Source organism: Coenobita brevimanus, chromosome 5 (genome assembly GCF_032717465.1).
Source record: "Coenobita brevimanus isolate Jiangsu-jjx chromosome 5, ASM3271746v2, whole genome shotgun sequence".
Lineage (NCBI taxonomy): Eukaryota > Metazoa > Arthropoda > Malacostraca > Decapoda > Coenobitidae > Coenobita > Coenobita brevimanus.
Genome location: NC_136958.1, coordinates 2,255,311 through 2,268,310, shown reverse-complemented (window position 1 = coordinate 2,268,310; position 13,000 = coordinate 2,255,311). Strand labels below are relative to the sequence as shown.

Sequence of the window (13,000 nt, the reverse complement as noted above, 5' to 3'; positions counted from 1 at the left end):
GTCCCACAAAATTTCCTCCCCATTACCCTTTCAGTGTTTCTTCCAGTCTCTGTTCCACCATCTTGCTACTCCCATTTTAGCCTCTTCAGACCGGTGACGTGATTTTTTATTTTTGCTACCTCCAGATGATTTCATTCAGGTATTGGGGGATTTGTAGCGTAACTGAGGGATTTATAGAGGAGGAGTAAATGAATGCCACTTCTACCCTCTCCAATCTGAAAAGCCTCCTCAAAGCTGAATAAAATAAAATGAGGATAATAAGAACGTTTGTCATCGGAGCCAGGGGTTTAAAATCTCTGTCTCAGTCTCGATCCAATCCTAATATACCTCATCTTCAGTCCCCTACAAATCCTCTCCTGGTTCCCTCTAGATCTTCAACAGTTCCCCCAGCACCCAACCAGTACCAAAAGATGTACTGGGTTTAGTATAACGTAGCCCTTCCCTACTTCCAGTCTCCCCCCAGCCCCACTTCCTCGCCTACTGGATGCTCGATGATGAACTGGAGCTGCTGCTGCTTTGCCCTTCCCTATTTCCTCCCAATCTCCGCCCAGTCCCAGTTCCTCATGCACTTGCTGCTGACGAGACTCCCATTACCAGTATCTCTTCCAGTCCTTCCCTGTCCCCTCATAATCCCTCCAAGTTACCTCCCAGTAACTACCAATCAACCCCAAGTACCTACCAGTCTCCCTTCGCCCACCTAGTACCAGAAGATATGCTGAGGCTGGTGTAGGACTGTGGATGTGATGCACTTCATAACCACGTGACTCCCATTACTAACATCCCTTCCAGTCCTTTCTAATCATTCCCAGTCCCCTCCCAATACCTCCCCAGTCCTCTACCAATCCCCCAACACCCACCTGGTACCAGAAGATGTACTGTGGCTGGTGCAGGGCTGCGGATATGATGCACTTAATGGTGACGTGACTGCCACTTTTCACGTACATGTCTGGACCACCGGGGATGTGCACCACTGGGGCTGTGAAAAAAGGAGGAATTACAGTGTCTCAACATTCATCTGATGGAACTGGGTCACTCTCACAACCTGAATACTAGGTTGTTGTTGCATAAAATTATATAAACCATAGCTATGAGGGAGGAATGAGTCTCCTTCGTTATGATGTGCTGCGAAATTCCCAAAGCCACTTCTAACACGACACTAAGATACGCTGACCAAAGTAAATGATTAAATAACAATAATAATAATAATAATAATAATAATATAATAATAATAAATAATAATAAAAATAAATAATAATAATAATAATAATATTAATAATAATGAAATCTTACTACTACTAATAATAACAGTAACAACAATAACAGCTCTCACTCAACCACATCTTCCTCTTCAGTCACGAGGTGGTCAGTCAGATGGGGTTTTAGAAGACATGATGAAATTTACTACAGAGTTAAGTGAATAAGATGGTTAATACAATACTTCTTCAGTTCATTTCAATCCCCTGTCAAGTCCTTAAGTATTCCGAATTTCCCTACTTCTCTTTCTCTCGGTGAAGGTGTGAAACTCCTTGGAAAAAATATATATATATAGCAAAGCAATAGCCTCCCCACCAAGCTAAACCCGGCAGGAAAAAGTTGGAAAGACTAACATGCAAGGTGGAAAAAGCTCCCCTGGAAATTTTATAGGAAAGGGAATGAATGGGAAAGTGGAAAAAATCTAAGATGGAAAAATGGGGGTAAGGGAGGAATGCTAATGGAATACTGAGTGAAGGAGAGGAGACGGAGAGACTAACTGAACAAAAGTGAAATTGAAACGGAGTAAAGCGGGAGAAGAATGAACAGAAGGAAATGTCAATGAGAGAATAAGGAAGGAATAAGAGGAAAAGAGGAAGAGAGATGGAGGTTAAAGTATGGAAAGAGAAGAGGGAACAGAGGGAACACACGAAGAGAGAAAGGGGTTGAATTAATGAGAGAAGAGGGAATAGAAGGAAAAGAGGAAGAGAGAAGGGGGTTAAAGAGAAGGGAGGAAGGAACAGATAGAAAAGAGGAAGAGAGAAAGGGGTTTAAAGTATGGGAAGAGAGGAAGGAATAGGAGGAAAAGAGGAAGAGAGAAAGAGGTTAAAGGTTAGAGAAGAAGGGAAGGAGAAGAAGGGATAAGGAGGAGGGAGGGGAGGGGAGGGTGGAGGTGGTTTAAGGTGGAGGGAGGGAGGTTGGAGGTGGAGGAGGGAGGGAGGTTGGAGGTGGAGGAGGGAGGGAGGTTGGAGGTGGAAGGAGGGAGGGAGAGAGTGCGATGGAGGAAGGAGGGACAGGGAAGGAAAGGAAGGGCTATGACGTTAGGAGGGGGAGAGGGGATAAGAGGAAAGAGGAAGAGGGAAAGTGAAGAGGAAAGAGGAAGAGGGACCTGGAAGAGGAATAATCAGGGAAAGGGTTATGAAGAAGAGAAAGGGGGAAAATGGACCGGAAAGAGAGAGAGAGAGAGAGAGATAGAGAGAGAGAGAGAGAGAGAGAGAGAGAGAGAGAATAAAATGCAGAGACAGAGGGAGATGGAGGGACACAGAGGGCAAATGGGGGGAGGGGGGGGGGAGGGGGAGGGGGAGGGATAAGAATAAGGAAGGAGGAGGGAAGGAGCGGAAAGGGTGAGAGGGGGAGGTAAATTTAGTGGGGTGAGAGTGGGGAGATTTGTGTGACAGGGGATCAGGGAGGGGAGGAGTGATGGGGGAGAGGTAATGGAGAGAGAAAGGGGGGAGGGGAGAGGAAGGAGGGGTGTGGTGGGAAGGGGAGGGAAGGAGAGAGGGGGGAGGGAGAGGGGACAGAAGTAATGGAAAAAGAAACTGATGGAGGAGGGGAAGAGGAAGGCGGGGTGGGGGAGGGAAGGAAGAAGGAGGAGGGGGTTTAAGGAGACGGGGGGGGGGAGAAAAAGGAAATACCAATGGAGAGAAAGGGAAGAAGGGGAAGAAGGAATAGAGGGAATTGGGAGGGGCGGAGGAGGGAGGGGGAGAAGGAAAGGAAGGAAGGGTGGAGGCAGGAAGAAGCAATGGAATGGGAGGGAGGGGGGAGGGGAGGGGGAAGAGGAGGGGAGGATGAAGGAGGTGGAGGGAGGGAACCAAGAGGAACATACAATGGAGAGAGAGAGAGAGAGAGAGAGAGAGAGAGAGAGAGAGAGAGAGAGAGAGAGAGAGAGAGAGAGAGAGAGGAGTAGGGAAGGAGGAAAGAGGGAGAGAGGAGAGAGGAGGGAACGAAGTAAGATATAATGGAAAGAGAAAGGAAAGGAGGAAAAGGAGAAGAAGCGGGGGCAAGGGGAAGGAGAGAAAAAAAACAAGAGGAAGGGAAGGAGGAAGTGGGAAGGAGGGAGGAAGGCCAGGGAAGGAAATAAGGGAGGAGGGGAGAGGGATAATGGACACACACACACACACACACACACACACACACACAGAGCTAGGAGTAAATCCGTGTACTCTATCTTGCCACTTCTTTGTACACACACACATACACACACACACACACACACACACACACACACACACACACACACACACACACACACACACACACACTCCAGTACACACAGAATCTTCAATTTACATACCCATACGTCCGACTTAATGCAGTACATACATAAATTTGAATACATCCATACATCCATACATGCGTAGATACATACATACATGCACTCATCCTATAATACACATACATGCACATCCTATAATACACATTCATTCATGCATACATAAACACATACATACATACATACACTTCCATACATAATACTTACGAGAAATGTTAAAAGAAAAAACAGTGACAAGGTTATGTACTGTTAAATCTATCCTATTAATTCCTGGTCATTTTAAGTGGGTATATAATGAGCTTATTAAACTGAGAGGTCAATTTCTGTGACATGGCAATTACAAAATGAAAGCAGGAGAAAGAGTAGGACAATTAAGAGTTAATTTCCACCTAGTTCAAATTACCACTAGAGTTAATTGCATGGGTTATTACTTCAGAAAAAGTTAGATTATTAATACTAAATCACCACCATACTGACATCAAGCTTTGGAATCCTCACTGCGCCATGATGTATATAGTTGCTTGATATAAATATCCACTAAATGTAAATTTATTGGAGAGAAAAATTATTGGATAGAAACATCATCATGAACCTCTTTCCCTCTTCAAGGTGGAGTGAGGCAGGATCTAGTAACAAATGAGAAAACTAAGAACTAGCATAATCACACACACACACACACACACACACACACACACGCACGCTTCCTTTAAAGATATCTCCATACTGAGGTAGGCTACGGTACAGATGATATACTCTACGGACTGAAAACCAAATTGTCAAAACCAGCTAATTACTTCCCAAAAGACTGCTGGAAAATGGCTAGAAAAAGAAATCTCAGGTGTACAAGATAAAAAGTCTGGACATTAATTAATCACACTTTATCCCCATCATCTGGCTACCTCTAATTACCACCTGAGATAAGACATTACAGTTATTTAGCCATTCGTGCAAATAACTCCTGTGTAAAATTTGGCAGAGAGAGAGAGAGAGAGAGAGAGAGAGAGAGACGGGGGGGAGGGGGGGCGGGTCAGTGTCTCTCTGCCCTCCCTCCAACACACGAGTTTGTTGGTCCACCATATTTTCTTTGGTCCCTGAGTTGCCCTTGTCTGGGGGCTGCGGTCGGTCTGGAGGCGAATGTTCATGTCAATACTATAGTTCGGTTACCTTAACTTGGCGCAGATTTTCGTCCTTTTGCAGCCTACTGAGTGATGGACAAGTATGTTAAGCTACGTGTGAGATATCTTTGTACCTATCGGGGTGCTAGGATTCCAGGGGCTTGAATGGTGAGTGAATGGGAGTGTGGCCCATTCAATTAGTGAAGTTTGGTTAGTATCGGATTCTATCAATTTTTTTTCTGGCTCTTAAGTCCCCACCTCACCCCGTCCTAGGGTAGGAAAGGTGGTCTGAATGATGATGATGATGATGATGATAATAATGCAGCCTATTACTGTGCAATGGCAGAAAAAGAGGATACTACTACTCTGCATCCATTGTAAAGTGCTATTTCGTGACTAGTACCGTATTTTTTGTTAATTTTCTCTCTCTCTCTCTCTCAAATCTAGTATTATGTTCTCTAGCACTGTATTCCAGGTAAAGCTTGAAGATATTACTGAGTGACATTATTCTTTGTATACCAGCCTTAATTTAAACTATATTGATAATGAAATGAAAATTACCAATAAAGCAGACTACAGTAATTCAGCACTCATTTCTCTCTGAGGTTTTCATGTACAAAACAGGAGTAAGACGTCATTTCGGGAACCTCAAAGAGTTAATACTGCCTTGCACATTATTTACGCAAACTATGCAACTATAAAGAAAAAGATAATATATATAAAACAAGCCGGCTACAAACACGTTCTCTCTGAGGCTTCCATGTGCAGAACACGAGTTTGAAGTATTTTTCGGGTTTCAAACCATTAGCACGCCAATCCAATGCCGTTTGAAAATGGATTCTTTTTAGCCTACCGTTTGTGCAGCTTTGGGTGGAGAACTATTTTTGGTACAGCCTTGGGTATAGAAGTACGTTTGACACAGAACAAGCTTTGGTTACAGAAGTACTTTTGATGAAGAATAAGCCTTGGTTAGAGAAGTGCTTTTTGACCCACAAACCTTGGTGGCAACTGAAGACCTATTTGACACAGAACAATCTTTGACTATATAAGTACTATCTGTAGAGCAGGCTATTTTTACAGAATACTTTTTAGCGCCATGCATGCTTTTGAAGTCCATCAGATTAGGATACAACTCAGCCGCCTCAATAAGACGACTTATATGGGGCTGTAGGGTAAGTGGCTTTGAAGATATTGTAACACACCTTTTCTTTGCCAATTACTCTGGACGTTACAGCTCAAAAACCTCTTGTGTGTTGTTGGTGGATAATTTGAGATATTTAAACGGTATTAGTAGCATGCAGGGGGACTTACAGGGCAATATGCAAAATCTCTACAAATGACGTGCCTCTCTATCTATCTATCTATCTATCTTCTATCTATCTGTTTTCCTGCAACCACCCTTCCTCTCATTAACACTTATCCTATTCCATTTACCAATGAACAATTTTATTCAGTCCTTCAGAGCTAAAAGTGTTATAATTACCTTTCTAGTTCAACTCCAGGATTAAAGTCAAAGCCGGTGAAATCTCCAAGTCTCTCTCTCTCTCTCTCTCATTCTCTCTCTCTCTCCCCTTTCTCGCTTATACATACTTCCCTCTCCGCTACACCCCTAAATCCCTATTATTCTCTCCTTTTTACACTCTCCCTCTCCTCCTTCCTCCTTTATTCCTCTCTCCACCCACTCTGCCCTCCTCATCCTCCCTTATGCGTTCCCCGTTAACCCTCTTTCTTTTTCTCTAATAATGTTATTTTATTTTGGACTGATCCCCCCCCCTCACTCTCTCTCTCATTTACATACACTGCATTCTTTGTCGTTTATTGCTGTTTTGCTGTTTTCCTCTTCCAGCATTTATTTACATTACGTATGGTTACCTTTTTTAAAATCATCAGAATTCTCTACCTTCATCATCATCATCATATGCCTTTCCCACTAATACGAATGGAATAGGTGGGATTCAGAAACAGGAAAACTGACACACACACACACACACACACACACACACACACACACACACACACACAAACTTTCATCTCATGAGTCATGAAAGTCAAAGTTTAAGGAGAGCTTCATAAATCCTCCTGCTCCTTCTCATCACCACCACCACCATCATCATCATCATCATCATCATCCCCTAAATCTACTTTCTACCAATAAACCCTAAACCAATCACTAATAATCAAGGAGACTGGAATTTGGTCATCATCATCATCATCATCATCATCATCATCCCCTAAATCTACTTTCTACCAATAAACCCCAAACCAATCACTAATAATCAAGGAGACTGGAATTTGGCTTCATTAGTCAGGATCCCCAGACATGCAATGGATGCTGGGAGATTACTGGCTCTGACTCTACATTCTATTCCAGTCACCCTTACACCGCTCTCTCTCTCTCTCTCTCTCTCTCCTGCATGCACTTCTCCCTTCCCTTCCCTTCCCCTCTTCGTCCGTTGCTTTGTTTTTGTTTTCTCTCTCCCCTCTGTTATTCCCCTCTGGTCTATCTCTTGCTTCAGTCTCTCTTCCTATATACCCTGATTTATCTCTAGTCTCTCCCTTCTCTTCCCTTTTTCTGTTGATTCCTCTTCTCTTTACCAGTTACTTTAATTTCTCTCCTCTCTCCATATTCGCCTCTTGTCCAGTGCTGTCTGCCTGTCTTTTTTACACACACACAAACACACACACACACACACACACACACACACACACAAACCAAATCCTCCCTACTCAGTAACGACGTGGAAGTAGACGCATCTGCTACTCGTGCGCTTCGTCGACACTTGACACTCGTAACGTCGTATGTCCCTGCCTTGCACAAATTTCTCTCTCTCTCTCTTCTCTCTCTCTCAAAACCCAGTCCTCCCTACTCACTAACGACGTGGAAGTAGACGAATCTGCTGATCTTGGGCTCCGTCGACACCTGACATTCGTACCGGCCATCGTCCCTGCCCTGCACAAACTTGATCTGCAGGGTCCACCTCTCCTCGTCGGGGTGGTATCGGGCCTGGAATCTCTGGTCCGCGATGAAGGTGTAGTGGTCCACGGTAAGGATGTGCGAGTCCCGGCTTCGAACCCACGAGATCTGGGGAGTAGGAGATGGTTAGGAAGGGGAAAATGGAAGGGGAAAAAAAGGAGGAGGTGAAGGAGGGGGGGAGAAAGAGAGGAATGCAGGAAAGATGGTGATGACGGTGTAGTGGTTCATGAAGCAAGTCGAGGCTTCGAACCCACGAGATCTGAGGAGTATATGGTTAGGAAGGGGAAAAGAGGGAGGGGAAAAAGAGGAGGGGAAAAGGCTGGAGGTGAGGGGAGGGGAAACAGAAGAATGGAGGAAAGATGCTGATCAAGGCGTATTGGTTCAGGATGAGGATGTGCGAGTTCAGGCTTAGAACCTACGAGGTATGAGGAGTTCGAAGTGGTTATTATTTTTTCCCCTATTGGGCATTAACCTTGTCAACCCGTTCCCTGAGGCACACCACTCCTACATGTTACACAGCGATGGATCGAACCTGCATCCTTTCGTACATCACTCCATTTCCCTGCCTCCTTATCACCACCTCCCCCAGACAGAGGCGAGTTGAGATGGGAAGATGGAGAGGAGGTGGGGGTGGAGAGGAGGTGGAATGGGAGACAGAGAGAAAAAATAAAAGACAGAGGAGGGAAGAGAGGAGGCAACAAAGAAAAACAGTGGACAGACGAAGAAGGGAGGAAGAGGGAAAGAGAGGACGAGGGAGGACAGGAAAGGGGGAAGAAGAGACGCGGAGGGAGAGAGGAGGGGGAGGAGGAGGAAAAAGGGAAAGAAAGGAGGGATGCCAAGGGAAGGGAAAGAAGAGGAAGGAGGGATGAAGGAGGAAAAAGGAAGAGAGAAGAGATATGAAAGAGACAGAGAAGAAAGAGGGAGGGAAGAAAAGAGATTGCAAGAAAAACTGAGGAAAAGGAGGAGGAAAAAATGACACAGAAGGTATAGCTGGTAAAGGCGAGGGTAAGAGAGTCGCGATATCGAACCCTTAATTCAGTGTGTGTGTGTGTGTGTGTGTGTGTGTGTGTGTGTGTGTGTGTGTGTGTGTGTGTGTGTGTGTGTGTGTGTGTGTGTGTGTGTGTGTGTGTGTGTGTGTGTGTGTGTGTGTGTGTGTGTGTGTGTGTGTGTGTGTGTGTGTGTGTGTGTGTGTGTGTGTGTGTGTGTGTGTGTGTGTGTGTGTGTGTGTGTGTGTGTGTGTGTGTGTGTGTGTGTGTGTGTGTGTGTGTGAGAGAGAGAGAGAGAGAGAGAGAGAGAGAGAGAGAGAGAGAGAGAGAGAGAGAGAGAGATTGAAGCGAAAAGAGGAGCAAGAGGCGAGACGGGGAGAAGAGACGGGATGAAGGAACGGGAGGGAGACAGGAGGATAGAGGAAGAAGTGAGGCAGGAGAGAAAGAGGGAGAGAAGAATGAAGTGATATGTTAGACTGACGGCGGTGGGGATAGGACTGAGAGGTTTAGGGAAGAGAGGAGAGAAGAGGACAGGCACTGAGAGATGAGAGAAGGAAGAGGAAAAGAGGGGACAATAATGTAAGAAGAGGAGAAACAGAGGAATTTAGAAAAGATGAACAGGGGAGATAAAAATGAAGCGATGGGCAAGGGTCCAACAAATGCAGCAGATTTGGCCACAATAGTATTTTAAGAATAACTTTCCCCTTTTACGTGTAAACTTATATTTGCTTCCAAGCCCCAACTCAGGCATTTGCTAGCTGTGTGGTCCACTTTATATCTACCTATCTATCTATATATATATATATATGATATACTGGTATCCACAAGGAAAAAAGGGAACACTAAATATCTCGACCGTTTTCGTGTATTCACATCTCTGAAATGTGACTACACGAAAATCCTCGCGACATTTAGTGAATCCTTTTTACCATGTGGATACCAACATATCTATGAATCTCATATAATTAACCAATTTATTTGCACACACACACACACACACACACACACACACACACACACACACATACACTTAATAGCTCGTACAGGTGGCAATGCTGACTTAATCTACGCAGGAATGAAGGCAGTGTGGCTTGGATTTCGCACAATCCACTCAAACCACCTCTACCCTACCCTACCCTACCCAACCTTACCCTACCCTACTCAGTTCTACCCAACTCCTCCTATACTCTTGTTTCCTCTTTATTTTCGAGCTTTACACCCTTCCTCTCGACTCTCAAGTTTTTCCCTTTTTCACTTAATCACTCTCTCTCTTGTACTCCTCTTATTTTTCACCTCCTCTGTTTTTTCCCTCTCTCCTCCTTTCCTACATCTCTCAAGCCCCCTCTCTTGTTACTTCACCATTTTCTCCCTTCCTCTCTCCTCTTTCTCCTCCCCCTTTCTTTTCTCCATCTAAACCTTTTCTTTTTCCTCTCATGTCTACCTGCTTTTACCTCCTCTGTTACTCTAATTTTTCTTCTCGTGTTATCTTCCCCATCCTTTTATTTCTCCTTGCTTCCCTTATCTTCTCGTTCTTCCCCCGCTCCCTCCGTCTCTCTTCTCTCCTCTCTTTTTCTCTCTTTTCCTGCAAGGTGAGAGAAAGTGAGTGAGAAGGAACAGAGCTGGTTCATCAACAGGGATATAAAAGGCTTTGGAGACACACAGCTTTACGAGAGAGAGAGAGAGAGAGAGAGAGAGAGAGAGAGAGAGAGAGAGGAATGCAATTACTCCCTCTTTCACTCTACCTCCACTCACTCTCTTCTCTTTTTCTCTTTATTTCTCTGTACTTCCCAGCTTTCTCGTTTTCGTACACTAGTCCAACTCTCTCTCTCTCTCTCTCTCTCTGTCTGTGTGTCTCTCTCTCTCTCTCTCTCTCTCTCTCTCTGTCTGTGTGTGTGTCTCTCTCTCTCTCTCTCTCTCTACCTTTTTACCTCCTGAACCCCGTGACGAATAAACTACTTCTCCCTGCCGCCTCCAGACGATTTTACTCAGCTTGGGCGAAACCTCTCGGGGTGAAGGGGTTAAGGAAACCTATATATAATCCTTCCAGCTAAAAAATCCCTCCTAAGCTGAATAAAATCGTCTTAAAATAGAATAAGACGATTACGACGGCACCGTATCGGAGTGGTAGAAGTATCGAAGATGAAAGTAGTATTATGAGGGGGATAGGGACGCCTTAACGTGATGGCATCAATATAACTGAGCAACACCGCTGCCCTGTTAAAGATGCGTCGTTCATCGCCCTCCCTATCCCCCGAAAGCAGGATGGTGGACAACAGGGGAAGGATAGATTCAGCCTGCAGTCCACAGAATTCACGCTGAGATGAGTCAAGAGCGACAATAACAAAACGGACGGAATAATTAGGACAGAGAGGTCTGTGTGGTCTCTGTAACTATGAATCTCTCTCTCTCTCTCTCTCTCTCTGTTTAATTTCCATTAGGTTCCATTCTCCTTTTTCCTCCTCCCACGTTCTTTCCGCCCCATCCCTCTCCCTTAAGGTATTGTCTTACTTCTCTCTCTCTCTCTCTCTCTCTCTCTCCTTTTAAGTTACTTCTTTTTCACTTTTTTTTGTGCCTCCCTCCCTCTCTCCTCTCTCTCTCTGTTCTTTACCTTCTTTCCTCATCCCACTCTCCTACTTCCTCTTTAACGCTCCTCTCTTCTCCTCCTCCTCCTCCTCCTCTTGTTCTTCCTCTTCTTCCTCTTCCTCCAAGCACCCTTGTTCCCTCCTTCTGCTTGTTTCCTCCTTAACAGCCCTCAACTTTTCCTCTCTCCTGCTTTCCTCTCTTACCTCTTACATTCTTCCTTCTTTCCTTCAGTTTTGCTCTCTCTCTCTCTCTCTCTCCACACAATCTTTTACCTTACCCTCAACTCTGTTTCTTTTCAATTTTCTCTTTTATTTTTTCATTCTAAAGTTTTCATTTCCTTCTCAGTCTTCGTCTCAAAATCTTTCTCTCTCCTTTTCCTCCTCTTTACATTCTATTCATTTCTTTGATAGATACTAAGAAATCATTTTTAGTTCTTTTTCCTGTTATAATCTATCTTTTTTCTTCACTACCTTTCTATACTAATTCATTCTCTTTAAACACGATATTTTTTCCAATTCTTGTTAGTTTATTATATCATTCTATCATTTTCCTCTCTTCATATTTACACTTTCTACATATTCTTTTACCTTATTTTTCACATAATCTCCCATTCATTCTTCTTCTCTCCCTTTTCACATATTCTCTTCCCTCTTCTTTTAAGTGTTATTACATCTTTCTCATTTCCTATTCGCTGAGTTCTATCTTTTTTTCTTCTTCCTTTCACATATTTTTTTTTTTACTCTTTTCTTGCTTTGTTCGTCACGTTTTTCTCTTTTCTTTGTCCTTTTTTCTTTCCCTTAAATATATATTTTTTCCAACTCTCTCCATTCATTTTTGTTTTTGATAAATTGTACCTTACTTTCCGCTCTCTCTAATCACATTCTGATCTTAACTCCTCTCTCCTTTTCTCCCTTACTCGCTCTCTTTCTCTCCTTTCCTCTCTTCTTTCCATTATCATTCTCTTTTTCTCCCTTCTCCCTTCCTCTTCTCTCTTCCGTCTCCCTCCCACCTCTTTCTCCTTCCTGGCTCCCTCCTTTATCTCTTCCTTCCTCTGTCATTCCCCCTCCTCCTCTCTTTCCTAACTTCCCCTGTTCCCTTTCTCTCCTTTCCTCTTCTCTTTTCCAATCTTACCCCTCCTCTCTCTCTCTCTCCCTTATGCCTCCTTCCTCTCTCTCTCATTCACTCTTACTCTCTCCCTCTCCTCCTCCTCTTCCTTCTTCCTCCATCCCCCTTTTCTCCCTCCACCATCAAGCTCTTGAGCAAAAGTGACATTGTTTTGAGAAAAGCCACCAGGACTCTCTCTCTCTCTCTCTCTCTCTCTCTCTCTCTCTCCTCTTGACCTCACATCAATTTCACATTTTCTTTCCACTCCCCTGCCTTCTCCTTCCTTTCTTCTTTTTTCTCATCTTCATCCTCTCTCGCTCTCTCCCTCTCTCTCTCCCTGTGTGTGTGTGTGTGTGTGTGTGTGTGTGTGTGTGTGTGTGTGTGTGTGTGTGTGTGTGTGTGTGTGTGTGTGTGTGTGTGTGTGTGTGTGTGTGTGTGTGTGTGTGTGTGTGTGTGTGTGTGTGTGTGTGACGTGGGAATGTTTTTCTATTAGTGTTAAGAACAGAAAGTCTCGATGGGGCCATAAGGACCACGTAACGCTCCCTTTCTCTCTCTCTCTCTCTCTCCTATCTTCTTGTATTCTTCTCCCATCTTCTTCACCCTCATATTTCTGCTTCCTCTCCTCGTCTCATCTTTTATAACCTTTTCTTAACATCCCTTCTTCTTCCGCTTTCCTCCTTGCTCCTCCACCTCTCTCTCTCTCTCTCTCTCTCCA

The 13,000-nt window shown here is 44.2% G+C and overlaps 1 protein-coding gene across 1 annotated transcript in view; it reads right to left on the bottom strand.

Annotated features, from left to right (window-relative positions):
* LOC145397508 (uncharacterized) overlaps nt 1–13,000 on the bottom strand; it is a 114,056-nt gene that overhangs the window by 38,249 nt on the left and 62,807 nt on the right. The window contains exons 4-5 of the mRNA XM_080270582.1: nt 7,510–7,720; nt 858–976 (exon numbers count right to left, since the gene is read on the bottom strand). Coding sequence (XP_080126708.1) covers nt 858–976; nt 7,510–7,720 — 330 coding nt within the window. The remainder of the gene's footprint in view (nt 1–857; nt 977–7,509; nt 7,721–13,000) is intronic.